The 27,426-nt window shown below is 59.9% G+C and overlaps 1 protein-coding gene across 2 annotated transcripts; it reads right to left on the bottom strand.

Moving 5' to 3' along the window:
* Positions 1 to 2,111: 2,111 nt before the first annotated feature.
* Positions 2,112 to 25,618, bottom strand: WSCD2 (WSC domain containing 2). 2 transcript variants are annotated; one of them, XM_080559337.1, is made up of 9 exons: positions 23,848 to 25,618; positions 15,551 to 16,272; positions 11,319 to 11,433; positions 9,873 to 10,057; positions 9,305 to 9,426; positions 8,532 to 8,706; positions 7,362 to 7,526; positions 5,833 to 6,033; positions 2,112 to 4,134 (listed from the first exon to the last, which is right to left on the bottom strand). In XM_080559337.1, the coding sequence occupies exons 2-9, from the start codon at positions 15,912 to 15,914 to the stop codon at positions 3,782 to 3,784; spliced, it is 1,680 nt and encodes a 559-aa protein (XP_080415463.1). In that variant the 5' UTR covers positions 15,915 to 16,272; positions 23,848 to 25,618; the 3' UTR covers positions 2,112 to 3,781. The 2 variants fall into 2 exon arrangements, with proteins under 2 accessions (XP_080415463.1, XP_080415464.1); XM_080559338.1 differs by lacking the exon at positions 23,848 to 25,618 and adding an exon at positions 22,929 to 23,393.
* Positions 25,619 to 27,426: the final 1,808 nt, after the last annotated feature.

Raw genomic sequence — 27,426 nt, forward strand, 5'->3', positions numbered from 1 at the left:
CCTGCAGTTTAGGTTGCGTTTGGGGTCAAGGTTTTAGGGTAATGCAGGGCTGGCTGGGAGAGAAGAGCGGCAGGTCTGGGAGCTGGGACCCCCAGCTCCATTCCCAGACCCCCTCACCCCTCCCCAGGACCCCCATCCCCACCCCAGGACCCTGTTCTCCACCTGCAGCCATCCCAGCTCTCCCCACCCATGGGTGTCCCATGCTCTGTGGGGCTCAGCACCCCCAGCCCGGTGCCGCTGCACCCAGCGCCCTCCCGGTGTGCCAAACCCGCCACCCCCCCCTCCCCAAATTCCTGCCTCTTGCCAGTGCCCCATAACTGCGGGGCTGGGGCTCATTTCGCACGAGCGTTTGGGAAATTACTCCAGAATACACTGAAATCATTTCTGCGGAACACATTACCGTCCTTAATGACTGTTCTTTTTCAATTAGCTGTCACAGCCCTGAAATAAAGCTGTGCTTTACTCCTCCGATAAATCACACCCTTTATTTGGGATCGGATTTAAGGAAAAAAAAAAAGAATAAACATGCTATCATTTCCCTTCCCTCAGTGCCAGGCGGGCTGGAGCCATGTTTAAATTATCTCCGCTGCATTCAGGCAGATTGTCAACTGTAAATTTTACAGAAAATAGTAAAAACGATAAATAAACACGCTTCCTTTGTAGCGGATGAATATTACTGCTGCTCAGATTTATAACCCTCATCTCCCATACATTTTATAGCTTTTGTAAAAGTGCTGTCGCAGCTTCTGTATTATGCTGCTAAGGTGTGTGTGTTTTTTTTTCCGCGCCCCCCCCTTTCATTTAAACACCAGCATGAGCTTCATGTGCAATTTTGTTTGGGAGGAAGAGGAGCCTGGCTTGGGGCCCCCAGTTCATCACCAGGAGATGTCACTGGTGTGGCTGGGAATTGAGCTGCTCCCCATCCTCATCCTCATCCTCATCCTCATCCTCATCCCCATCCCCATCCCCATCCCCATCCCCATCCCCATCCTCATCCCCATCCTCATCACATCCCCATCCCCATCCCCATCCCCATCCTCATCCCCATCCTCATCACATCCCCATCCCCATCCCCATCCCCATCCTCATCCCCATCCTCATCACATCCCCATCCCCATCCCCATCCCCATCTCATCCCTATCTCACCACATCCCCATCCCCTCCCACCGCCCACAAGCAGCCTGCCGAGTGCCAAACCCACGCAGAATTGGGGGAAATGCGGGCGGTTTTGGTGCAGACGCCGTTGCCAGGGCAACTGCTGAGTAACCCATCCAGCCCAGCTGGCGCGGCGCAGGGGATGCAGAGCATCGGGGGTGATGGAGCCTGAAAATACCATTAAAAAAGGGGCTTTTAATGCAGGATGGATGCGGGGGGGCCGGGGACACCCGTCAGCAGCCTCCAGTCCTGCAGCGGGATGCTCGCCGAGGCTGGGATGATTTATTTGCTGCTTTTAAAAACCATCCTGGGAACGCAGGCACGGCTGAGCAGGGTGGTTAGAAAATGTCGAGAGCTTTGTGTGTGCAGATGCTGCAGGAAGGAGCCGGCTCCTCTTTCCAGCAGCAATGCAAACTTTGCCGTCGCATGCCAGCCCCGGGGAGCAGGAGCAGCGAGCGCTTGCTGCATGAGACGGAGCCTCTGAATGCTTCTGCCTCGTAGATTAATTGCTTGGGGGGGTTAATTATTTCCATGGGGTTATGGGAGAGTTGTCCTCTTTGCACATGATGCCCATCAGAGCAAGCGAGGTCCCACACGTGCTTTCGTTGCTGCCACTAAAACTAAAGGTATTTCAGAAACTCCAGCCACAAGGGTGGCTGGCCAAGAGAAAAGGAATAAATCCCACCAAGCCCGTTCTTGTTATAGAGCCCCAGGAATGATAAGAAGCGATGGAAATAAAGTTTGCAGTAAATCTATCAGCTCTCACTACGCTCCTGAATAAAACTTCCTTTAAGGATGCTGTAGGGGCAATAAAACTGCCAGGAAGGGGCCGCCCCGGGCGCCTGGCAGTGGTTCGGATGGGGGAACGTCATTAACGCAATTAATGCTGACGAGAGTGGGGCTGGGACCAGGCATCACCCCCGGGGGGCCCCACAAAGACACGGGGAGGCGGGATAGCAACAAAACTCCTTTAATAGCCGGGTTGACCTGAGGATTTGTTCGGACAGAGGTAGGCAGCCCCGCGGCCGCCGCGGACCAAGGAGCGCGAGGTCCGGATGGTGCCCGCTGCCGGGACGGGCGCGCCCGGGCTCCTGGAGACCTCCAGCAAAGGACGAGGTAAAACCAGCACGCTCCTTACAAAATACATTCGTGGGCGAGCGGCTCCCTTTGCCCAGAGACCCGAAAATGTGGAGCCGGGGGGGGGGGTCCCCGCAGCCCTGGCACCCCGTCCTGCGCCCTTAGGCGGCGTCAGCTCCGCACGCGCGTTAGAAAAATATAATTTATTGAAATTCTCCTTTTGCCAGCGGAGTTTTCTTCTCTCTCTTTGAATATAGATTGATAGGTGTCTATAGATTTCGGCCTGTGCACGTGTTTCTATCAAGATCAAGAGTTCCAAGCCAATCCTTAAGGACCTAACTGTAGAAAAGGCTGCGCACAAGATATGGCTTTTGCACCTACGCCCGGAGGGACTCGGGGCTGGGAGGAGGGCGCCTGTGTGGGACGAAGCCTGGGCAGGGGCAGGGTCCGGGGCCGCATGCAGCCCTGCATGGAGCCAGATTTGCAAATGGCATCTTCTGGGTGTGCACGGAGCTCCTTCGGTTTCCTCCCTTCCCAAGGACAGGAGGGCTCACACCGTGCCCAGCTGGGGCAGGAGCGGAGGCTGCGCTTGCCCCGCACCCAGCTCCATGCCACCCGCTCACCTTGGTCTCCGTCGTGCCCACGGTCACAGCTTGGACCTGCTCCAGGTCGCACCCAGACCCCCCAGCACAACATGTCCCCCCCCCCCCCCCCCGCACCCATCCGCTCACCATCCCCCAGACACCTTCCTGGGGGCTCTTCTGCCTTGGGAGCTTCTGGAATGAGGAAAAGGTGCACGTGTAGGGCCTCACACGCTCCTCTGTCCTGGGTCAGCGTCTCCATCTCCAGCACCACAGACGTGTGCCCGCAGTCAGGGGGCACCAGGAGGGTCCCTGCAGAGCCCAGAGATGGTGCCCAGCAGGGGACACGGCCACCTCGCCCCGCTGCACCCCACGGTGCCAAGTCCCCTGCCATCAGGACGTTCCTCCTCGTTTGGGATCGGCTCCATCCCCACCAGCGGGAGCCTTCCAGGGGTGGCCAGGGAGTGTGGGGACAGCCCCCAGAGCCAGCAGGCACCGCGGGGACACTTTGGGCACGGCGCAAGCAGTGCAGGATCCACGCGGTGACCCCCTTCCCCCGGGACATGCGCGAAGAACCGGTTGCATTGCTAAGGGTGCTGCAGCAGCTGACGTGGGAGCAGGACGGATCTGCTCAGCCCCACGCTGGCCACGTTTCCCCACTCCTCAGTGTCCTGACCGATGTCTGGCACGGCAGGGGACAAGCGCAGGACACCTGCACGGCGGGGACGGGGACAAGTTGCGGTGGGGAGGGCACCGTGCAACCCCTTGGTGCCCAGCTCCGTGGAGGCGTCGGCCAAGCAAGCTCAGCGATGGCTGGGGAGCGTTCGTTTCTCATGCAGGGGGTTGATTAACAGCTAATAGCAGCAGATGGAGAATTAAAAGAAAGCCACCCACTGGGTGGAAGCAGGCAGAGGAAAAGGAGCCTTTCTTCTCCAGGCAGGGACAGGTCCCCCCCCCGGTCGGCGCCATCACCTCGGGTAGTAGTCCTCCGGGACCCCCGACAGGTTCCGGAGCTTCAGAGCCGCGTCCACCGTCTTGATGTAGCCGCTGATCATCTTCCTCATCTCGGGCGTGTAGGGGTCGTACTCCAGCTTCCTCAGGCCCGAGCGCTTGAAGTTGCCGTCCTTCTGGCCCTCGACGCAGAGCAGCCGGTCCTCGCAGGCGGCGATGCCCAGCAGCCCCACCATGCGCTTCAGCTGGGCGAAGAGGTCGCGCTTGAGGTCCTCGAAGTGCACCACCAGCACCTTCCTGCCGTAGCGCAGCCAGTCCAGGGTGTGGGTGGCCCACCATGGCGCGTAGTTGGCCACGAACTCCGGCCACTCTGCAAAAGGAGCACGGGGACAGTCAGGGGGTGTCCCTATGCCCCCCTGTCACAGCACGGCCGCTGGAGGGGCTTTGCAGAGCCCCTCTCCGATGGCTCAGCCTCTGGGGACATCACGAGCTGTTGTCATCCCCGGGGACGGGGGAGGCAGGAGTGGGCATCGACGGCTGCGAAATCACCGTTACCCCCGGGTTCCTGGCTAATTGATCCTCGCGTGAAAATCGGGGGATAAAAAGGAAAATGAAACATCGACAAGAGGCAGCAACTCCTGGCAGCACGCTTACGATGCGTAAAAGCTCCGGGTACCTGCCTCTCCATCTTGTCCTCCCCAAGAAACCGATGCCTGATTAATAGCTTAACTGCATTTAATTCCCCGGAGAATCATTAAACACGGTATCTGTTTCATTAAACAGATACAGGACAATTCACCTTGTGTAATCATATCACATAAAACTTTGCTTTGGAACGGCTCCAGGGACGCCGTAAAATTAATGGCACGGAACAAAACACGGGGTTCGCCGAGCCTCCAGCCTCCGCCTGCTCGCGGCACGGCCGCAGCCGGGGGGAGGCAAAACCTGCCCGCGTCCTGCACCCGGCGAGGCAGGAGGGAGGCGCAGCATTTTCCGTCATCGAGTCGCTCCAAAATTAGAGAGGGAAATGAGCTGGGATCCCATGGGCTGGGGCTGGGTGCTCCTGCAGGGGCTTTAGGCTCATGGACCGGTGATGGGAGCAATCGTGGCCATGGAGCTGGCACCCTGCGTGTTGTGACAGACCCCACCTTTAATCACCCAGGCTTCTTTTTTCATTGTTCTTTCGCCCTTGGGATGATTTATTTAACAAAATAACCAAGCACTAACTTCAAACCTGGCACAAGTGGAATGTCCCCGCTCAGGCTTTGTTTCCGTGCCGGGGGCAGCGAGGTCTCCGGCCCCGCACTGGTGGCATACACATTCCCCAGCGAACCCCTACCCCATAAAGGACCCCAACTGATGGCAAATCTCCATCTTTCCAGGCAAATCGTTCCAGTGGTTAATTAACCTGGCAATTAACCCGGTGGCTAATTGCACATTAAAACGTGCGTCCCCTTTGGTTTGGGTAAGAGCCAGCAGCAATCCCTGAACCCCACTGCGGCGGGGGCGAAGCCGGCCCCGATGGGAGAGGTGACAGCGGGAGGCAGGAGCGGGTGGCAGCTCCTGGGTGGGGATGGGTGCAGGGTCTTTGGGTGCTGAGCTGCTGAGGGGGCTCAGCCCGCAGCCGAAAACGCCTTTGCCAGCAGCGAGCACATGGCAATAACGAAATCCAGGCACATAACCGCAACAACGGAAAGAAAGATCCCCTTAAATAAACTCTGAATTAAGGGTAGCAGATGTTCAATCAAGCTAAATATTTTAACTCTTTCCAATGAAGTCAATTCCACAACAGCAATTTGTAAATTGCTATAATTAACAAGCCTCCGCAAGCTGTCTGTGCGTGGGGAAGGTGCCTTCCCCCGAGCAGCCGGGCTCGGCCGAAGGGAAGGCGCCAGGGGACGGCGGCAGGTGAGCGCCGCGCAGCACCCGGTGCCCCCATAATTTTGCCTTAACGAGTTACGGGTTTAATTTCTCCCTGCAGATGCCCAGACCCGGACCCCAGGCGGTGGCGCCGCTCGGGTTTTCCATGCCAGGACCCGCTGCGGTCCTGCTGGTGCTCGTCCCCTACCTTTGCCCTTCCAGTGGGCGTGAGCGGCGAAGCCGATGTGCCCCCCGTACTTGCGGTTGAACTCGGCCATCAGCGCCTTGTAGGGGTTGCGGATGAGGAGGATGGCCGAGTCGAAGGACTCGATCTCCTTCTGGCCGCTCTCGTGGGTTTTGATGCAGATGGTCCTCCCGCTGCGCCAGTGGTCCCGCTCGCCCTTGAACCCTGCCGGGATGGAGGAGACACGCGAGAAGGAATAGCGTGGTGTTATATCCTCGCCCTGGCCACAGCCTTTGAGCTCTCCCAGCAAATTAAGAAGGGAATTAAGGGAATTAAGAAGCCACCCCACAAGGCAGCAGAGGCTCTTCACGTGTGCACTCACGCTGGCAAATATACGGATAAAACGATAAAATGAGGGAACTGGTGTTTCTTCTTCCTCCCCCCCATTGTAACAGTGTGGGTTATCAGGAGGAGCTGGCTTCTGCCTGAAACAGCTTCGTGCCTGCCTTGGGATTTTTTTTCTTTTGAAATTTATCCTCGGGGCTGGGCCCCATCGTGGGTGCAGCGACGGGAGCAGAAGCGTCCCTAGGAGATGCCACGGGGGCAGAGGACGGATCCCACCCAACCCTCGTGCCCAGCGAGGGAGCTCAGGGTGCTGGTGCCCAACCGAGCACCTCCTGCTCGCTGCGCCCACCCCGAGCTGCAGCACTCAGGTGGGATTAGGGGAACCAAGACCATTTGTTTTCAGACCGACTCCTCTCCTGGCCGTTCCCCGGGCCAGGTGCAGATCTAAGGGATACGTGCATCAACCCGCCACGTGTGAACAGCGCTGCAGCTGAGATCAGCTCCCTCCTCCGTCCACCCCTGGGCTCCTCAGCACTTTCTGCACCGCTGACACCCACGGGTATGGATGTCGGTGTTCCTGCGCTCCCTGGCACATCACTATTTTTAGCTGCCAGCCGGGATGGCCGGAGCCACGCAGAGCCACCCCCAAGCAGCTACAGGGAAGCGCTTGGGGACGGCCGTGGCATTGCTTTGGTTCCCAGCTCGTGCTCCCAGGCGTTTCGGGGCGGCTCCGCTGGGCAGCGGCAGCAGGGCAGCTCCAGGGGGTTTCCTCCCTGCCCGGGGCCCAGCAGGGACGGACGGATGCCACGGCTCCTTCCTCCTCAGGCTGCCTCTGCGTGCTGCTTTATTCCTGGGTTTTCTCGAAGGTGGGAATGGGTCAGGGGGTTTGGAAGAAGAAGACTTTGTAGCTAAGACCTGAACATCTTTCCCTAGCATTTCCCAGGGAAACCCGCTCAGAACCTGGCCTTTTTCATGGTGAAAAATGCCTTGCCTCTTTTGCCACGGTCAGAGCCACTTTGCTTCCTCCTCTAAAAAATTTCAGCACCCACCACGGGTTGAAAAACACGGCAGAAATATCAGTTCTGCCCCAGACTGCTCTCTTTGCAAAGGCTAAAACACAGCACAGGAGGCTATGTCTGCCCGAACCACCGCTCCCCGGGACAGGCACGGGGCAGCACCAGCGGTACCCGGCCCCTCGCTCAGCTCACCCTTGTTGTAGAGCGACCCGTCGAAGTAGTAGCTGCCGGTGTAGAAGCCGGTGGCGAGCTCGATCAGGTGCCGTGCCCACGTGTTGCCGGCCCCGGGGAAGCTGGCCAGGGCCACGAGCTGCTTGGAGCGGGTGGGCAGGAACCTCCTGTCCATGCAGCGGTTGTCTGCAAGGAGAAAACGGGGGGGGGGGGGGGGAAGAGTGACGCTGGGGGGCAGGGGTTGTTTTGGCAGGGCTAATGGGTCACAGCACCGGGCCGCTTGAGGATTTCGGGCAGGGGCTGCTTGCTTGTGCCATGGGGATGCCTCGGATCATCGCAGGTATCCCCAGGAAATGCCAGGGCAGGGTGTGAGGTGGTGGTGACGGGGAAAGGTACCCTTGTACCCTGCCCAGGGCACACAGGAGCAGCCCAAAGAGACCTCAGATGAGGGAAGGGGGTGCCGTGCCATCACCAGCTGCATGCCTATTAATTAGGAGAGTGGGTAATGAGGGCGCGTTATCCACGCAGCGCTGCTGCTTTTGGTGTCGGTGACCGCAAAAGTGTTTCCAGCACGGCCACAAAAGCAGTAACCATGTCAGGAATGAGAACAAGCCATTCTGAGACAAAACGAGCCGAGTTTTGGACCTTGTTAATTTTATCTCTGATAAAGAAGCCCTGCAGGCAGACAGAGAAAAGCCCCATGAGAGCCCTCCCCAAGCATCCCCCCCCCCGTGCCAGCCAACATCACGCTTCCATGTCCATCCCGTGCCCCACCAGCTGTGAGATGCACGGGACAGGAGCCCTCCCGGGGGGGGTCTCTGCCTGCTTGTGGCTTTTTTCCCCTTTTTTTTCCCCACCCCTCGTGGCTGTGAAGCCCCGGCGGCTTCACCTGCCGGCCGCACGCCGCAGCTCGCGGGCTGCCGCCGGTGCCAAGGAGAAAAAAGCGCGAGCAAGGAGGGATCCCGCTGGAGGCAGATGGCAAACTGCTATCTCCTGCGTCAGAGTTAAGCAGTAATTAAAGCTGTTTGTTCAGGGGAGGATTTATTTCCCGGGAAATCAAAATAAACGGCGATTTCTAATGGAAGAAGAGCTATGCAGGCCGCCCGCGGGGCGGCAGGAGCCGGGCGCCCGCGCGGAGGGGCCGGGAAGCAGGGGCTGCCCCGAGCCCCCCGAAACCGCCCGAACCCTCACCTTGCACCTGGGTCTGGTAGACGAGCAGGAACTCGGCGGTGCCGCAGCTCTCAAACTCCTCGCCGGGGCACCTCTGGGCGCAGAGCTGCTCGTCCTCGCGCTCGTGCAGGGTGAAGAGCGTGGTGGGGAAGCCGCAGAGGCAGGCGGTGCCGGCCAGCGCCGACAGCGGGTACTCCTGCGGGGATGGAGACACGGGCAGAGCCGTCCCTGCTGCCTTCCTCCCCCCCCACCCCGTGCACAGCACCGGGGTGCTTTGGGTGCTCCCTGGGTGTTGGCACCCGCAGCTGGTTGCATGCACCCAAAGGATCCGGATTTGTCCCCATTCCACGGTGCCGCTCGCGGCGATTTAAGCAGGGACGGTTTATTTGACTGCTGCGAAAGGAGGTCCTCACCTGTAGGGCTTTTTCATCCTCTGCCTGGATAATTCGCCTAATTTTTTAATGGATAAATTAAATTCAGCCATGCCCACTCCCGGCCCGGCAGGGCCGGACATCCCGCTGCGTGCCTCGGCAGCGCGGTGCCCACGCTGGGCGAGCTGCTCCGCGCTCGGACTGTCACTTTGGGCAGATTTGGTGCAAAACGGGGACCAGCCTTCCCCTCCCGCATCCCTGCTGGTCTCGGGCGAAGCATTAGGGTGGGAGGGGAAACCTCCTTCCCGCTGCCTTTGGTGAGCCCCAGGAGTGGGGCGGTAAATCCAATCCGTACGCATCCCGATTTTACTAAATCAGCCCCAAATGTGCTGGACGCGGGCGCAGCCCCACCCTCCCCGGTACCTTCTCGGTGCAGAAGTCCACGCACTTGTCCACGGACATGTTGGGCATGGGCTGGCTGGCGGGCAGGGCGATGGAGACGTTGTCCGGCCGGCGGAAGCAGCCCCGAAACACTGCGCTGCCGTCTGCCGGGGGAGAGGGGGGAGATGGTTCGGGTACAGTTCGTTAGAGTTTCTCTAATTTTTATTTTTATTTATTTATTTTTTTTTTGCTAGCTTGCCTCTGGGAGATGTTTGGAGAGGGAAAACAACCAGAACGGCCTGGCCCTAAACGGATCTTCCCTGAGGTCGCAATGTGGGCAGCCGCTGCAGCCCTTTGGCAATTAAACACCTGCTAATGAACCCCCCCCCCCCCAATCCACCCAACAGCAGGCTGAGAGGCGAAGGGAAGAGGAACGTAGATTTGGGGAGAGATCAAACCCTCATCTACCAATATCTAACCGGGCTCCCAAATCCTTCCAACCCCCAACAGCATCGCCGCTCCAGCGGCGCCGCGACCCTGCTGGTGGGGTCGGCGAGGTCCCGAGGTTGCCGGGGGGGGGGGTCCCCATTTTCGGGGACCGCGGACTCACAGCGGCGGGCGGACTCCTGGGCCAGCTCCAGGCGGTAGACGGAGAGGCGGTTGGCCCCGCCGCAGGTGCTGCTGCGCTCGCCCTTGCACGGCATGTCGCACTCGGGCTCGCTGGCGTTGGGCGCCTGCACCTTGTGGCCGCAGTAGCACTCGGCGCCGAACTCCAGCCCCGCGTAGAGGTAGCCCCTGGGTACGGGGGGGGGAAGAGAGGGGCTCAGCACCCCACGGGGACACGGGGCAGGAGGTGGCACCGGGGGGGGGTGAGCCCGGGGATGGGGACACGGCCACCGGGGATGGCTCTTTGTAGCCCGGGGGGGGGGTCCTCGCGGGAGGCAGATCCCCCTTTGTGGTGCTGGGGAATGGGGGAAGCTGCAGGAAATTTCCTTGGGGGGGGGGGGGGAGCGGGGTGGGTCTGCTGCCCACGGGTGTGCTTGGAGAGCTCTGGGGCTGGCGTTTGGTGAGGGTGGAGTTTGGGGGGGGGAGGGAGGGGGGGGGGCCACCCCCCTGCGCGGCCGGAGGTGCCAAATCCGAGCCCTGCACCCCCTGCCCCGTGGGAGAACGGCACGGAGCGGAGCCCCCTGCCCTTTTTTTCCTGGGGAGGAAAATGGGGTTTCTCAAATTAAAAAATAATAGAATATAATAATAGAATAGAATAGAATAGAATAGAATAGAATAGAATAGAATAGAATAGAATAGAATAGAATAGAATAGAATAGAATAGAATAGAATAGAATAGAATAGAATAGAATAGAATAGAATAGAATAGAATAAAAGTCAAATAGGATAGGATAGGATAGGATAGGATAGGATAGGATAAAAAGAAAAGAAAAGAAAAGAAAAGAAAAGAAAAGAAAAGAAAAGAAAAGAAAAGAAAAGAAAAGAAAAGAAAAGAAAAGAAAAGAAAAGAAAAGAAAAGAAAAGAAAAGAAAAGAAAAGAAAAGAAAAGAAAAGAAAAGAAAAGAAAAGAAAAGAAAAGAAAAGAAAAGAAAAGAAAAGAAAAGAAAAGAAAAGAAAAAGAAAAAGAAAAAGAAAAAGAAAAAGAAAAAGAAAAAGAAAAAGAAAAAGAAAAAGAAAAAGGAGAAGAGAAGAGAAGAGAAGAGAAGAGAAGAGAAGAGAAGAGAAGAGAAGAGAAGAGAAGAGAAGAGAAGAGAAGAGAAGAATTCAAATAAAATAGAATAGAATAAAATTCAAATAGGATAGGACAGGATAAAATAATAAAATAAAATAAAATAAAATAAAATAAAATAAAATAAAATAAAATAAAATAAAATAAAATAAAATAAAATAAAATAAAATAAAATAAAATAAAATAAAATAAAGCAAAATTACACACATCAACAGAAAAGAAAGGGGGGAGGAAGAGGAGAGGGGCAGGGAGCCGTGGGAGGAGAACAGCCCCGACGTGTGGGGCTGCTGGAGGAGGCGCGGTGCTCGCCCACCACCCTACCGCTCGGCGCAGTTGTCCTGGCAACGGAAGACTGTCATCTTCTTGTAGTCCAAGAAGGACACGCCGCGCAGCGTCCGCCGCCGCGTGCTGTCCACGTAGCAGCCGATGTATTTCGCTGGGGGGGTGAAAAATGGGGGTCAGAGCCCACCGGGGCCGAGCCCGGAGCCTGTGGCTAATTATTTTTATTTTTATTTTTATTTTTATTTTTATTTTTATTTTTATTTTTATTTTTATTTTTATTTTTATTTTTATTTTTATTATTTTTATCTATTTATTATTATTATTATTATTATTATTATTATCATTACCATTATCATTATTATTATTATTATTATCCATGCCTCTGCTGAGGACGGGCTGCAGCGCCCCAGCATCTCGGGGCAGGAGGGGGACAGGGAGGAACCAGGGGAGTCCCCAGGATGATGTGGATGTGGACAACCCAAGAGGGTGCTGGAGAGGCACCGAGCACTGGGAGCAGGCCGCCCTCCCACCCTGCACCTGCCTAATTTTGCCCTAAATCGGGCTGCTGAGCTGAGCCCCCTGCTTTTTTGCATGAGACCCCGCCTTGTGGTGGGCACAGTGCCCCCTGCAAACACCGTGAGCCATCCAGTACAGGTGCTGAAAGCCGATAGAAAAGGCTGTGCACCGAGGATTTTCTCCCTTTTCCCTGCAGAAACCCCAAAACCGAAGCCTTTCCACCACCAGCACCCCTGGCCTCGGTCCTCTCCTCTGCGGTCCTCCTCCCGTCCTCCTGCTTCAAACTCAGCAAAGCGGCTCCAAAATGAGACAAGAGTCACGGGGTGAGAAGTGGTAAAATAAAAGATGCCCTCAGCTCTGCCCCACCAGGCACACGGCGGGAGCTGGGATGGAAAAATAAACCAAATTTTCTCCGGCCAGGAGCTCATTCCCTGCCCCAGACCCCGCTGCAGACGGTGTTTGCCCAGTGCCAACGCTCGGCAAAGCAAAAGCTGATGGATGCCTGAGCTGGGAGCAAACGGAGATGCCGGTGGGCAGGGAACAGAGCTGAACAAATAGTTCCAAGGAAATCCTGTGTTTGACAAATGCACCCTTTGCCAATAACCTGAGAGCGCACGGCCACGTCCTCGGCTGCCGTCCTTCCCCCTGCCGCCCCTCTTCGCCTCGGTGGGCTCGTGTTAGGGACGGGACGGTGCCGCCAGTGCGTCCCCAATCCCCGTGAGGCTTCTTCATCAGGTGCCTTCGTTAGCACCCCGCTCTGATTTTCCGTGGGGCAGATGCGTTGCAGAGAGGCAATGGTTGTGTGGGTGTTGAAAGGAGACGCCCCCAGATCCCAGCGCAGAGCACCCGTCCAGCTGTGCCGCCCCACCGAGCACCTCTTCTCCCACCTCTGCACCTCCACACCGGGCACCTCACTACCGAAACACCCCGTGGGATAACACCTCCCACCTCCTGCTCGCGTTCCGCACCTGCTGGGGGGCTCTGCACCAAAACCCCCTGCCCCATACCCCCCCCCTGCGGCTCCCCACCAGCCTGGCCCTCGGGTGGAGGAGGACGGAGAGCGCCGTGCCCGCTAAGTGCTGCCAGCAGGCAGCCATCCCTCACTGCTCCCAATTACCCTCGGCGCAACTTGGCATTTCCGCGGCGCTGAGCAGGTTTCGGCAGGTCAGCTACTTTTGCCCGTGACAGATCTAACCGGTGCGGGATTACTCCAGCAATTTCCGCCGAGCCGCCGACTGATGTGCATTACGTCCAATCCATCGCTCTTGACATACGCGTGCTGCAACTTATTAGGAAGGCGGCTGGAATAATTAGGGAGAGGCGAGGACACTACGGGGACGAGTAGCCAGCTGTGAGGCCGACCTGCTCCGGCACGCAGCTCCCCTGGGACCCCGCGGAGCCTTGGAGCCCGCTGGGTGCGCGCAGACCCCGGCAGTCCCGGACACGTTCCCAGGGGATGCACGAGGCCAAATCCAGCCTGCGGCACACGGAGCACACAGCCAGGGACACAGTTTGGCAGGCACCTCTGTCTGTCTGTCTGTCTCCTCTCCTCCCCTGCCCGTTTAGCCCCCCTCCGTGCCGTTTAGCCCGTTAAAGGCAGAACCGAGGCGTTTTCTCGGGGCCGTGCTGCGGGGCGACGCTCGAAACAAATACCTGCCCTTGATTTTCCAGCTGGCTGATCAAAGGCCTGCCGCAGCCGGCGCTGAGCCGTTCCCCAGCCCCGCGAAGCTCGTTTGCAGATGTTTTCCCCCAAACCACTCGCACGGCACCGGTACAGATGGTGCCTGCCGTCGGGAAAGCTCGGGCGATGGGTGAGGACCCAGCCAGGTACACCGAGAAGAGCCCAGAGCTCCTCGTCCCGCAGCCCGGCAGACGTGAGCATGGCAAAAGGCGGGCAGCGATGGCAGCGGTTGCAGGAAGGGTGCCTTGGGGCAGGACGAGGAGGTGAGGTGGGGGTTTGGGGACATCTGGAGCTGCCCAATTCCTCTGCTCCTTCCTGCTCCACTGCTGCCCCAACACCCGTGGCCAGCATGGGATTGCTTGGACAGAGGCTGGTGGTGGAGGACAGGGTGCGTATGGCCAGGGACGGGAGCACTGCTTTTTTTTTTTTGCTTTTTTTTTTTTTTTCTTACGGTCTCTGACGGCTCCTTTCTGCTCCTTTCACCAGCTGGTGAAGCCTCGCCAAGTGTCACTTCACATCAACGGGGCAGAGCGGCCACACGTGTCATGGAGACGGGCTCCCACGGCCCCTCCGTGCACGACGGGATGGGAGCACCAGGGTGGAAATGTCACCCACGGGGAACCCCTCCTTGTCTCATTTTAGCACCAGAAAGTGCCTGAAGTGAATATTCCTCCCCGTTAAAAGCCCCAGGACCCGAACACTCACAGCAGCCTTGCCTGGCTCCCATGTGGGCAGCCAGAAACACGAAAGTGCTCGAGCAAACGGGACACCGTGGGCAGCAGGAGAGCGGAGACACGTGGAGCACCAGGGCATCCCAGACACGTGCATCACAGCCACCAGCACTCTCACGCTCTGCAGCACCCGCAGCACCTCCCGTGGGGCTCAGGGCAGGACGCCAGCGCCAGCAGGGCAGAGGAGAGCCCGGTGGCACGTGGGCACCTCTCCGGTAGTCACCGCTCCGTTCCTGCCTTCGCTCGGTGCTCCCCGCCACGGATAATCGCCCTAAATACCGAGGCAATCCATTACGCCGCTGTCACGGGTGCACCGTGCTGGAGCAGGCTGTGTTGCTGCTTCTCCCCAGCCCACGTTATTACCGACAGCACATCGCAGCAGCTCTCGCGCTCAGCTGAGGAGGCGAGGTACTGCTTCGCCGCGGGGGCACGGAGCAGCCAGAGAGGGGGCCCGGGGGCCGCGAGCACGCTGGGGGCTGCTGCCTGCCAAACCCCTAGCACAGAGCCATGGTGAAGGCTTTACCCTGCGTTTTGGTGGGGTTTGCAGGGCGCTCGCTCTGCCACCCGTGGGTGCCAGCTGCAGGAGCATTGGGACAGCGGCTGGGACAGCACCGGGTGCACGGTGCACGAGCCGGGCTGCCTTGGAAAAGCCCCCGCAGACAGCTTAGGGCCACGCAGATTCTCGGCGAGCTCTGCACAGGGCTGCCTTCAGGATAAATAGATGACATTTTAAAAATCAATGCGAGCTACTGCATTCGCTTATCCGTGTTCATTAACAACGCTCCCACTCCCACCGCGGGCAGGGAGCTCCTGGCCGGAGAGGCCGAGCCCTGCCCGCACGCGGAGCAGGGCGCACGCAGCCCCCGCACCTCCGGGCTCGGACGTGCCCCGGGGCCGAGGGGACTGCTGCTGAGCTTCCAAAGCACGCCGGCTGCTGGGGGCTGAGCGGCCAGAGCCGTCCCCGCCGGCAGCATCTCCCCATCTGGCAGCCCCGAAAGTGCGTGTCGCTGTCACAGCGAGGCACGGCCCCGGAGGGTGGGAGGAAATGGAAAAATGGAGGCGGACAGCTGGTATTTGGGGAGGGGGGGGAGAGAGGGAGAGCATCATCCTCTGCACCAGGGGTCTCCAAAACAGTGTGAGCGCGCCCTGGGGTGCGCAAGACCCCAGGATATGGGCAGATAACATTTCATTATGCCACGCACACAGCTTATAAGCAAATACTGACATATATATTGGCAGCGTGCACTCAGAATCACCTCACCAAGGGGGTGCACGCCTGAAACACCTCGGGGACCAATGCTCTGGAGCTCGAGGCTTGCCCCACGCCCGCCGCCAGCCCTTACCTCTGTCCTCGTCCTTCTCGCGGCCGCTCCTGCCCTTGAGCACGCGGCTTCGCGCCGCGCCGTAGTCGCCCGCTTTGCTCCTCTCGGCCGGCTCCTTGGCGGTGCTTTTGAACCAGGGCCCTCGCCGCCGGCCCCCCGCTGCCGCCGGGAAGCCGCGGCTCAGCTGCATCACCCCCAGGTAGGGCAGCTCCTGCCCCTCGCCCGCCGCGGGGCCGCGCGGGCTGCCCGCCACCCGGGGCTCCCCCGTGAAGCCGGCGTGCAGGAAAACCAGGCTGCCGGCCGCCAGGTAGAGGGCCAGCAGCGTGAAGAAGCGCACGGGTCTCCGCCGAAAATACCGCTGGAATTTCACCAGGAATTTGGCCATGGCGTCTTCATCCCTCCCCGGGGCGGGAGCCAGGGAGCCGCTCTCCTTCGCCGCGGGATCCCAAAGGGGCGCGCTGTGGGGTGGGGTGGGGGGGCTCCGCTTTATTCCCCTCCCGGCCGAGCCCCCCAGGCCGTGGCAACGGGGGGGATCATGGGGTGTCGGGGCTGGTTTGGGACCGATCAGTGGGTGCAGCCCTGCTCGGTGGCTGGGGGCAGCATCTCTAGGGGCAGCGGCGCTGTCGGCTCTCCGGGCGAGGAGTGAGAAGCCCCCGGGCGCGTCTCCGGCCCCGCGATGCCAGCTGGGGCCCTTTGCCTAGCGCGGCCCCGTTCATTTCGGTCCCAGGGCAAGAAAGCTCCACCTGCAAGCCAAAGAGAAAGGCGCTTGTTAGAGGACCCCCTGGAAACCCACCTCCCCAGCGCCGGGGCCGGATCCTGATACCGGAGCTGCCCAGCGGAGAGGCGCAGCTCCAGCCACCCTCTCCTGCAGGGACGCCGGGGGCACGAGGGAGCTGGCAGCGCGGTGACATCGGTGACAGCCACCAGCATCCAGGGCTGGGGACAGCAGTGCTGGGGTGAGTCACGGAGGGGGTGCTAGGGGAGAGCTGCAGGAAGGCTCAGGGCATGTGGGGTTGCGGTTTTGCCCCCCTTCCCAGGGCTACACCAGCGATGCCGCAGCTTCCCTGGGGACAGGGGCACCCGTAGCATCCTCCTGCTGTGCCCACCCCAAGCCACCGTGCCACGGAGAGGCCAGGGGCGAGCCAAGCCTGGTGTCACCATGGGGAACGTCACCACAGGAAGTGTCACCGCCAGCGTTCCCGTGACCTGTGGCCGCCGTCCCACACCCGGGCCTTGCTGCCTGTCACTTGCTCGTCTTATTTTCGGAAAGGAGGCAAAAATAAATGGGAAGACAAAGTGCCATTAGTTTAATGGCCTCTATGTTCCTGCCATCTGTCTTCAGTTGATTAAATAAAAAATATTGGCGGAACATATGGCATGAATTATACATAAATATTTTAATTTGGGCTCCCGGAGCAGTTATTCAATCACCTCTTGGGTGAATTTTGTGCAGCCCCCAAACAACCCGCTTTCTGCGGGGTGCCACCTGGGGGTCCCCACAGACCAACCCCTCCCCAGCCCCAGTAAGTAAAGGCTGAGTAAACTCGGAGTAGCAGCTGAGCAAGGAGACTACTTGCTACCAGGCTTCTGCATCAGCAGGCACCTCCGTGCTCCGCTGTCCCTGTCCCGGTCCCCATGTCCCCATCCCCGTCCCCGCTGCCTCCCCCAGCCCCGTCTCGGTTGTGCCGGGCGATGGCGAGGCAGCACCACGCAGAGAGAAGGAAGGGGCTTCAGTCGCTCTCATTAAGCCATCTGGAGCTCATCCTTCTCCATCATGAACTGCGGAGTCGCAGGTCAATTACCGCACATTTGCATATATTCCATTAATGCCTCCGCTAATTGTCTGGAGGAGATAATGCGCTCCTCTCACTGCTCCCTGGCTGGCCGGGCTTTACAAACAGCGAGCGCGGCCAACGGGGCCAGCAACGGGGCCGCATCCTGCCTCGGCGGGGGCTTGGGACGCGGCTGGGGGCCAGCAGCCCCGTAACAAGCCCGTTCTTACACCCACCCCGGGCTGGGGATGGGCAGCAGCACCACCACGGGCTATTTATCCCCCAGCCCTCACCAATTTGTTTTCTGCGGCGCCGAGCAGCCCCCAGGCCCTGCTGCTGCGGGGTGCCAGGGGACGGATCCAGCCTGGGGAGCAGCAGCAGAGGGGGGGGGCTGGATCCTCGCCTACCTCCACCCTCGTGCTCCTGCCAGAGCTGAAACCTTCGGGAAGTCCTGGGAGTGTGGATCCTGGCTTGGCGGCACCCCGTGCCCTGCTCCCGTCCCGCTGCAGGGATCCTCCCGGTCCCACAGCTCCTTTCCCACGCGCAGCCGGTGCCCGGGGGGGGAGGCACGGGGCCCCGCAGTGCTCCGCGGCTGCTCGTGACCGGGGTGGACGGAGCGCCGATAAATTATACATCTGGGCCTTATCTCCAAATTGCTCTGCAATTATTGAGCACCGAGGTTCAGTTGCCTTCAAGCACCACCTCACATCTGACCACTGCAAAACGCGCTCGAGTGCTCACGTGGCTCCCCCAGCACCGGAGAACAATCAGCCCATTAAAAACAGCAAATTAACGAACACAAGAGTTCCATTAGGAGGAGCAGGCGATTGAACTATCCAATTTCATCACGTCATTAGCATTTCTTATCAGCGGGACGGGGGAAAGAATAGGGCTTTAAAATAGCGAGGGATGAGGCCGGCAGGCAGGGCAGGGCGACGTGCCCGGTGGCGCAGGCACCAACGCACCCACGCGGCACGGTCCCACACGGGGAGCAGGACCCGGAGCAGGTCCCTGGAGCTGGTGTCCCCCAGAAGCCCCCAGCAGGGTGGGGGGACCTCGTGGTTTCTCAGCACGGGGACGTCGTGCCCCTCGGTGCCCCGGCAGGAGTGGGGCAATGCGAGCTCCCCGGGGAACCTGCCGCTGCCCGCACTCCCCGCGCGGCGTACACTCGTCCCGCTCACCAGGAGCGAAAAATGAGATGCGTTTGGCTGAATTTAAATAACATTGCTGCTGGGAAGGAAGCTGAGCGGAATGGGGCTGGTAACAGCTGAGGTTCCTGCAGCCCTGCTGCGGCCACGCCGATGGCTCGCAGCACCCGTGGGTGCTTCTTCCTGCGGCACCCAGCACCCAAAAACTGCCTCTGCCGGGGGCAAGCTGGGCGCACCGAGCAGGCGGCTGCCTTCAGACCGAAGCAAACCTGACGAATTCAGCTGCTCCCTGCCTTAATGCCGCTGAGAAATGTGCCTGCACAGGCCCCTGCCGGGAGGGGGGCGCAGGGAAGGTTTGCGTGTGTGCACGGCGCAGCCACGGAGCGCTGCCGTGGTTGGTGGCTCTGCCCCGTGAGCATGACGCAGGGTTTGGGGTCAGCCCAAGTGGGCTCTGCAGCCCCTTCTGTGGGCCAGGACCCCGAGACATGCAAAGGGAAAAGCTATCTGGGATGTATCAGCCTGATTTGTAAATCCAGAGCAGGATTTGGCTGTCTGCTGATAGATTATATTTATTTTTTTTTGCAGGATTTCCAAAAACGTTTGAAGGTTTGCAAATCTTCCTCTTGGCAGGGAGTCGATGGAGGGTTAGAGCTGAAATCGGGCAGCTGACTGTATTGCTCACAGGCAGGAACCACTTTCTAACTGCTCCGGAGGAGATTTACTGACCATCTCAGCACTTGACCGAGGTGAGGGGAAATTGTGCCACAAGCCCGGCTGGGCACGAAGCTCCGAGCTTGGGAGGCAACCCGTATTGCAGCTCCTCTCCTCCGCAGGGACACCGTGCCCAGAACGGCTTGATTAACATTTGCAAAAGGCCTCGAGATCCCCGAAACAGTGCCGTGCTAATTGCACAGCCTCCTACCGGCTCCCTGCGCCGAAACCCCGCCGTGCATCAGCCTCGTTTCCAGCTGGGGCTGCAAATTCCCCCCAACACCCCGAGCCCCATGCAGGGGATGCCGGTCCCCAGGGGCTGGCAGGGTTTTCTGTGGGGCAGGGCAGAGGCAGGGACTCCAAACAGCCCCACACTGAGCAGCTCAGAGGTTCGTTTGCTTCCCTGCTCGTTTGCTTCGCCACGGCCCGAGCGGAGCAGCCGAGGTTGGGGTTTTTGCCTGGCTCCGTTCCTCCGCACGCAATCACATCAAAGCCCGTTGCATCCTCCTGTACGATGAATTCCCCTTGCAAGTGGGAAAGCGCCTCGTAAAGACAAATGTTTTAAGCCGTGAATCATTTAAAAAGCACACGCTTTTTAGAACAGCCGTGCGTGCCAGAGCTCCGGGCAGGGTGAGGATGTGGGGACTGGGGGGGGGGGTGGGATGCTCCAAATGGGCACTTGGGTTTCCTTCCACAGCACCCGAGTGGGTTCGGGGAAGGAGCATCCCTCCCTGAGCACCCTGGGCCCAGCATCAGCGTCACCCCCGTGCAAAGCTGCCAAACCTCGGTTTTGCCATTATTGCCATGTTTTTCCCTTGCGAGGCCAGAACGGGATCTCCGCGCCTCAGTCGCCTGCAACCGCCTCGCTGATCTGCACGGTTTTCTTACAGTTTTCCTGGATGCAGACAGGGCCGGGCTGGTGCTGCCCACAGCACCCACCAGCGTTTTGGAGAGGTCGCCTCCATCCCGGCCACGTGAGTCGCTGCTCCCGGCCTGTGCTCCCTCCCTCCCCCTCCTTTCAGTCCCCAAAACCACAAAAAAAAAAAAAAAAACAAAACCATCCTCGCCCCCGGCACCCTTTCGACACTTAAGCCCTGTGAAAAAAAGGTGATTTAACTTCATTCAAATGACACCGCATCTGGAAATTGGCTTAACCTAATGAGTTTTAATACGCATTATGTGCTAGGTCTTTTATGCCCGGTCTGCAAAATCCAGTTACGGTTTTCAACGAGCCTTGGTGAGCCAAGACACGCACCGGAGGGGACGGGCGCTCGGCAGCGGCCGCCTTCGCTGGTGCCTCTGCCCCCGTGAGACCGGCTGCATCCCGGGCAGCGAAGCATCCCCAGGGCCACCTCCGCCCCTAGCCACGCTGCTCGCCCCGGGGGACGGGATTTGGGGTACAGGGGCTGGCCTCGGTGCAGTGCTGCAGCAGCAGAGCGGCCCCGAGCCATCGCCACCGGCACCCGCAGACCCCGGGCTCATCGCCCCCCAGGGAGCTGCAGTGCTGGGGGTTTCCTCGCTTGAGCTTGGTGATCAGGAAGGGATCCTGCAGCCAGACCTTTGTGCTGAGGTTTAGGGGCGATGATGAGATGACGACACCGGGTGACAAAGCCAGACCCCCCCCAGGAAAAACCTCAGAGGGTGACCCAGGTGCCACCTGCTAGCAGCACCACCAGGCCCGCCCGTCGTGGTGCACAGATCAGCCTAAATCCCACCAAGCTCACGGCCAGGTCCGTGGGGTCACCATGCAGGGCTGGCGGGTGTGTGTCCCCCCCAGAGGTGCCTCAGCCCCAAAACACCCCCCGTGGGTGCTGCCGGAGGGCCCAGCGTGGCCGGTCCCTGGTTAATCCCCGCCAGCACCCCCTGCGGAGGGGGGACAAACCCGATTTGCCCGTGAAGCCCACGCTCTGCTCCTCCAGGTCTCTGCTGCGGGGCCTTTGCTCAGCCCTCGGTAATCTGGGATTATTCACATCACTGGGGCAATTAAGAAAACCAGCTCCTCGAGCAGCAGACAATGCCTTCTGCAGCCTGCTCGAATTAATACAGCGAGAAAGATTAGCTCTTGCAGCCCTCGTTTCAAAGCCTCCGCTCCCGAGGGGCTGAGTTATTTCTTTTTCTGCACACCCATCACTCTCATATCCCGCTGCACGGGGGCTGGAGGCACACTTTGGGAAGAAATCTGCATTTTCCCTGAACGCTGCAGGCTGCGGGAGCCCGGCAGAGGGGATGGGGCTGGGAGCGGGTGGCGGGTCAGGGGACAGCGACTTGTCCCCATGGGGTGGAGGCGTTGCACGGCTGCTGACTCCCCCCAGCTCCCACCGCCGCTGCAGAGCCCGCGTATTTCAGCTCGCCTTAGAAACCCCCTCATGGCAGAGCCCCCATCTCTGCAGCCCGCAGCGCCGGGGAGAACATCCAAGGACAGAAACGGGAAGAAAAATCCCTCCTGCTGCTCTGCAACGCACCAGCAGCACAGCCCAGAACGGCGAAGCAGCAAGGCAGGAGGGAATATATTTAAAAATTAAGCGAACACCAGCGTGCGGTGCCAAAATGTTGCACTGCATCTGGGGCTGCCTTCGTTCGGCTGCACTTGGCCATATTACGCCGCGCTCTCTGCTCCTCTGCATATATCCAGCAGCTCCCACTACACCCAGTTACCCCGTGGCTTCAGTTCCTAGCCCCCTAGGTCCCCCCAAAATGCCCAGGACCATGGTGGAGAGGGTCAGCCCCTGCTCCCCATCCTGCCTGGGCTGGCGTTAGAGTCTCTGCCAAGGGGGGGGCTCTGCTAAGGACGAGGTTTTTGTCTCTGGGACAAGAAAAATGCTTTTTGCTGCTGGACCCGAAAGGGCCAGCCCCGTGCCCACCACCTCTCCAGCAGCAGGAGGTCACGGCACGGCAGGGTGCGAATGGGGGGGTCCAGGGGGGCACCCCAGGGCCGGACCCCATTACCGGAGCGTGCTCCCCAGCTCCAAATTGCTGAGAAACTTTATTTAATTCTGCTTTTTTGGGAGGCAGGGGCGGGCACCTGTAACCCTCGGCTCAAGGTAACCTTCACGCGCTTTCCAATCGCCTCCTGCTTTTCCATGCACGCGCGTTATTATTATTTTTTTTTGTGGTTGTTATTTTTTTTTTTTCTAACTTTATATTAAAATATTCCGATAAGTTGCCAGCGCGGATGCCGGAGGAAGAAAACGAACGGGGGAGGCTGGTTGGAAAGGATCGCCATCTGCCAGTTTCCCCTGCCGAGGACGCTTCTGCACGAAGTCTGGGGAGGAGGAGAGCATCTCCCCGCCTGCCCCCCGCATCTTGGGGGGCCAGGAGCCCCTCGCCCCAGCAGCGGGACACCCCCTGCCCCCGCCGAGAAGCGCCCCCAGCTCCTGCAGAGCGCCTGGGGCCTGCAGGGACCCCCCCCAGAGCCCCCCACAACTTCCCCGCACCCGCAGAGCGCATCTCCCCAGGGACCCCAGGAGGTCGCTGCGGGGAGGGGGGGGTTCCCACCAGCACTGGGGGGGGGCGGGGGGGCTCCCCGAGTTCATTTGTTGCGCTTTATGTTTTTTTGTCGATTTTTTTTTTAATGGGGGGGGGTAACCCCTTCCTCCCGGCCCCGCAGCGCAAAATCCCCACCCCAAACCCCCCGACCCCAAACCCCCCGACCCCCCCAAACCCCCGACCCCCCAAACCCCGGACCCCAAACCCCGGACCCCCAGACCTCCCCCCCCCACCACCTTTTGCATCTCGCCCCCCCCCCCCCAGCCGCAGCCCCCCCCCTACCTGCTGGCGGCGGCCTCCCCGCCCGCTGCCGCCCCCGCTCCGTGCGCTCGCCGCCCGCGGGGCCGGGGGGGGGACGCCGGGCACCGGCTGCGGCTCGGCCCCCAGGGGCCACGCCATGCTCGGGGCCGGGATGGAGGATGCGGGAGGGATGCGGGATGCGGGAGGGATGCGGGAGGGATGCGGGAGGGATGCGGGAGGGATGCGGGAGGGATGCGGGAGGGATGCGGGATGCGGCCCGGCGGCAGCCGCCGCGCTCTGCCCGCAGCCGCTCCCCGCCGCCGGGATTTTAACGGCGCTGCCCGGTTCCGCCGGGGCCCTGCCGCTTAACTCCTTCCCCTCCGTGCCCGGCCCCCACCCGGAGGAGCTGGGGGGGGGGGTTGGCGAGAGAAGGGGGGGAGTCCCCGTGGCTACGGGAGGCCCCGACCGAGGGCCCCCCCCCCCCTCTCCGGGCGGTGCCGGGGCTCCGAGCGCAGCGCTGCGCCCCCCCAGGTTCCCCCCCCCCCGCCCTGCCGGGGTCAGCCCCAGCTCTGGGGGTGGGGGTGGGGGGGTGGGGGGAGGTATTTACTCTTTTCCTGGGGGCCAGAGCAATAAAAAAAAAAAAATTAAAAATTTTTAAAAAATAAAAATAAAAGGATGAAATGATACAATGGGAAAGTTCCCTCGAGCAGGAAGAATTCTGGGCATCAGATCCAAGGGGGGATTTTTTTGCCCCCCCTCCGCTTCTCTCAGCAACTTCCAGCCGTGCCAGTGCAGGGGAGTTTTTGGGGTGCAGGGGAGTTTTTGGGGTGCAGGGGAGTTTTTGGGGTGCAGGCGGCTGGAACCCCGGGGACTGCCTCCGGCCCCCGCTGCTCCAACCCTCCCCCCCCCCGGGCACCCCTTGGAGCCAGGACGCGAGGAGACAAGGATCCGGAGCACGTACCTGTGCCTCAGCGCCGCTCGGGCAGGGACCCTCAGCGACACAGCCCCTTCTTCTGCAAAGTGCCTTTGTCTCACGCAGGGGTACGGGGGCCGAGGAGGGGGTTTGTCCTGCCGGTGGACCCCACGCCGGGGGCTCGGGGCGCTCAGGGCACCCCACGAGGTCTCCGAGCCGGCGGCGAGGAGGCCTCGAGCTCCAGGCGAGCGGCAGCGGGGAGAGGGCCGGATCCTGGCGACGTCCCCGCAGAGGGAAACTGCAGCCTCAGCTCCCTCCTTGCTGGCTGCGGGAGCATCCATGTGCGAGGGAGCATCCGAAGCTGCCCCAGGCAGGCGCAGGCAGGGACGGCGGCGGCGTTTCCATAGGAAACCAGCCTGGCGAGAGCTGCTTCGGCTCCACGCAGTGGGCTGCGGAGCTGCGCTCGCTATTTTTAATCTCCCCGGCACCGGGCTGCTCGCTCTGCCCGTGCAAACACCCCGCCGGCGCTGCCTCCCTCCCTGCAGCCAAGGCTGGGGGCTCAGGGGGCAGCCGTGCCCCCCGTCCCGTGGGGCCAGCACCCCGCTCCGGCGCGGTGTAACGCCCGGGCCTCCATCCCGCAGCTCCTCTCTTCAATTCCAGGTCTCCCGCTGGGATGCACGGTGCGCACCCTGCATGGCTCGGTGCTGCGGGGGGCTGCGGTGAGGGAAGCGGCCGGAGAAGCGCGGCCCCGTGGGGTTCAGCAGCTTGCGCAGGGCGGCCAAATGGGCGTTTGGTCAGCCCCGGCAGGCGAGCCGAGCGCAGCCGTGTCGGCGGGCGTGTGGGAAAACTCAGAGGCCGCGGTTTAAAATAGCACTCGCAAAAAAAAATAGCTCTCAAAGAGTTTCGTTTTTCTTTTTTTTTTTTTTTTTCTTTTTTATTTCTGGGCCTGCACCGAGAGCCACCGGGGATGCTGGGCTGGGGAGGCCAGGCTGAAACGCGGAGTTTCCCCGAGGATGTAAATGAAGTGACTCCAGATATAAATGGAGTGACTCCAGATATAAACGAAGTGACTCCAGATCACGCTCTGGGTCTCCGAGCTGCTCCTGGTGAGGCTTGGCCCCGTTCCACAGGTGTTTTTTAAGGGCTTTTTCCACCCCTAGGCTATTGCCAGGGGACGTCTGACCTTGCCCTGAAGTGTCCCCAAGTACCAATGTCACCAAATACCCCTTGACGTAGGGTTTGCAGCCAAAAGGGACCGCTGAGGTGTCTACAAACAGCCTTATCGAGGGGAGCAGAGCCCACACCTTCCATTGCGTGAGCACAGGGACGGGGGGGGCACCCGGCCAGGCCACCAGGGTCCCTATTCAGCTGGGGACACCGCAGCGGGGTGTCGGGTCCCCACCACGGCCGCGGGCTGCGGCGCTGACCAGTGGCCCTGCCCAGAAGCTCTCAGGGGGGGGGTGGCTCCTCAGTGGGGAAAAAAAAAGAGGATGTGGTGCATTATAATAGCGAAAAAGGCTGCGTAAAATCTCATTTTGAGGATTATCAAGTGCCAGCACACACACACACACAAAAAAAAGCTGTAAACAGGATGTCTGAAAAGATCTTAAGCGTAAAGGTCAGAATCTCCAATTTAAATGGCTCGCTCGTTGCCTTCTTGCTCTGTGCCTCTAATGAGCCGGGATATAGAAAAACAAGTTTGGTTTTGAAGCCGCCACCACGTTCGGGCCTTTTGTGTTTCGAAATGTCAGCGTTTTGAGCAGCAAACGCTTCCCCGGTGGCACAGCAGAAGCACAGAGGGGCTGGGGATGCCCAAACCCAAGGCTGCTGGGGCTGGAGAGGGGCAGGGGGGGGCTCTGCCTTCCTCCCGAGGATGAGTCCGGAGCTTCCAGTGATGCCCTAAGGGGGTCACAAAGGTGGTGGCGACCCGTTTGAGTCACCCGCTCCTTACATCCTTGCTAAGGATGCGTGCACCAGGGAGTAGGAAATGTCCCCGAAATCACCGCTGTCCCCGAGGTGTCCCTGCCAGACGCCAGGGGGGAGCGGGGCCACGTTATCGGGGAGCAGCTGATGAAAAGTCAACACCCAGGAGATCTCGAGCTCCCGGTGCCTGTCCCCGCTCCGGCCAACCTGAGCGATGGGGGCCAGAAAAAAAAAAACAGAGCCTGGAAAAACCAGGCGCCGCAAACTAATGAGCTTCTGCCGGCAGTGCAGATGCCCGTCCTCCTCTTCTTCTTCTCCATTCCCATTTTGCATCGTTACGGCGTCGGCAGGAGCAAGCCGAAGGAGCTGAACTAGGGGGGGGGCTGGGCATGCCAAAATTTGGGGGAAATTTGGGGGTTCTGTTAGAGGTGGGCACGAGCTGAGCACCCCAAGCCCTGCATCCTGCAGCTGAGGCTCTCCGGGGACCGTCCCCAGCACCAGCATCTCCCGGCCCCCTGGGAAGCAGCCCCCCTGGGACCCATGAGCATCTCTCCCGGAGACTGCATCTTCCGGGAGCTGTCCCCACGGGCTCGCACCTCTCGTGCCCTGCTTTTTCTTAATTAACTCATCAGGATGCCAGTGATGGGTATGCGAGCCTCCCGGGAGTGATGGGATCTCCTGTCCTTCGCAGTGCGGCAGCGTGGGCTGCCTGCGAGCACAAGAAGTGCCCCCTGGCCATGAACTGGGGGGAAATTTGGGGAAGAAGAAGGAAAAAAAAGGAAGAGGGATGTTGTACGGGTGAGACAGCCTTCCACACAGGCACGCGGCGTGGCCAGGGCGAACGCGGCCTCCCATATGTTGGCATTTTTTTTGTGATTATTTGGAGTGGGGGGAATAAAAAAAAAATAATTAAGTAAGAGGCAACGATGTGGATTAGAGCTGGAAGCAAGACGATTAAGAGATTGAAGGGAAAAGGAGCGCAGAGAAGGCAGAGCGAGGGGCTGGCTCCCCTTTCAGCCATCCTGCCTTAGGGAAAAGGGAAGAAGAAAAGATTTTGATAAGCTCCTTAAAAAATTCATGAGGTTTCCATTTCTCTGTTTATTTATTTGCTCCCCAGGATAAACTCCTGAAACACAACATCTCATTTGTCAGTGGGTCCTGGGGGAGCCCTGGGGGAGCAGGGCATAAATCAGCCTGCCCTACAAACGCATCATGAGGAGCCGCCGCTCCGCCGGGGTGGGCCAGCAGGAGGGGACGGCTGGGGACGAGGGGACAGGGGACAGCTCGGGACACCAGGGGACGGACGGGGCCAAGGGGTCGTGCCAGAGGGTGGGCAGCAGCTCCACATCTGCAGCCGTTTCATATCTGCCTGGATCTTGCCGTGCCCTGGGACCTGGGGTGTTTCAGGATCGATGGGGCTGCCCCCAGCCCTGCGGTGATTTTGGGCCCAGAGTTTGAAGGTTTGGGGCTGGTGCAGGCGAAAATCCTTCTGGGGCGTCCTGAGGCTCTGTGAGCATCGCGGGGACCTCGAGAGCAGCCTCTGCCCTTCTCCTTGCTGCAACCCACCGCAGCGGGTCCACCCGATAAACTTCAGCACAAGATTAATTCCGTATTTCTTCCGCTAATTGCTGGCTCTGGATTTGTATTTAAGGCCCTGAGCACCGCGGGCGCGATTGGTGCATGAGGGCTCCCAGCGAGCAGTTT

This window comes from Anser brachyrhynchus (genome assembly GCF_964034855.1).
Source record: "Anser brachyrhynchus genome assembly, chromosome: 17".
NCBI classification, from domain to species: Eukaryota; Metazoa; Chordata; class Aves; order Anseriformes; family Anatidae; genus Anser; species Anser brachyrhynchus.

What these genes read in the sequence shown, in the direction of transcription:
- WSCD2 (XM_080559337.1), bottom strand. Translation starts at nt 15,914, where the DNA reads ATGGCCAAATTCCTGGTGAAATTCCAGCGGTATTTTCGGCGGAGACCC. An exon ending in CTACCAGACCCAGGTGCAAG is followed by an intron (nt 7,527 to 8,531) that starts GTGAGGGTTCGG and finishes TTCTCCTTGCAG; the next exon opens with ACAACCGCTGCATGGACAGG. An exon ending in CGGGTCGCTCTACAACAAGG is followed by an intron (nt 6,034 to 7,361) that starts GTGAGCTGAGCG and finishes CCATCCCGGCAG; the next exon opens with GGTTCAAGGGCGAGCGGGAC.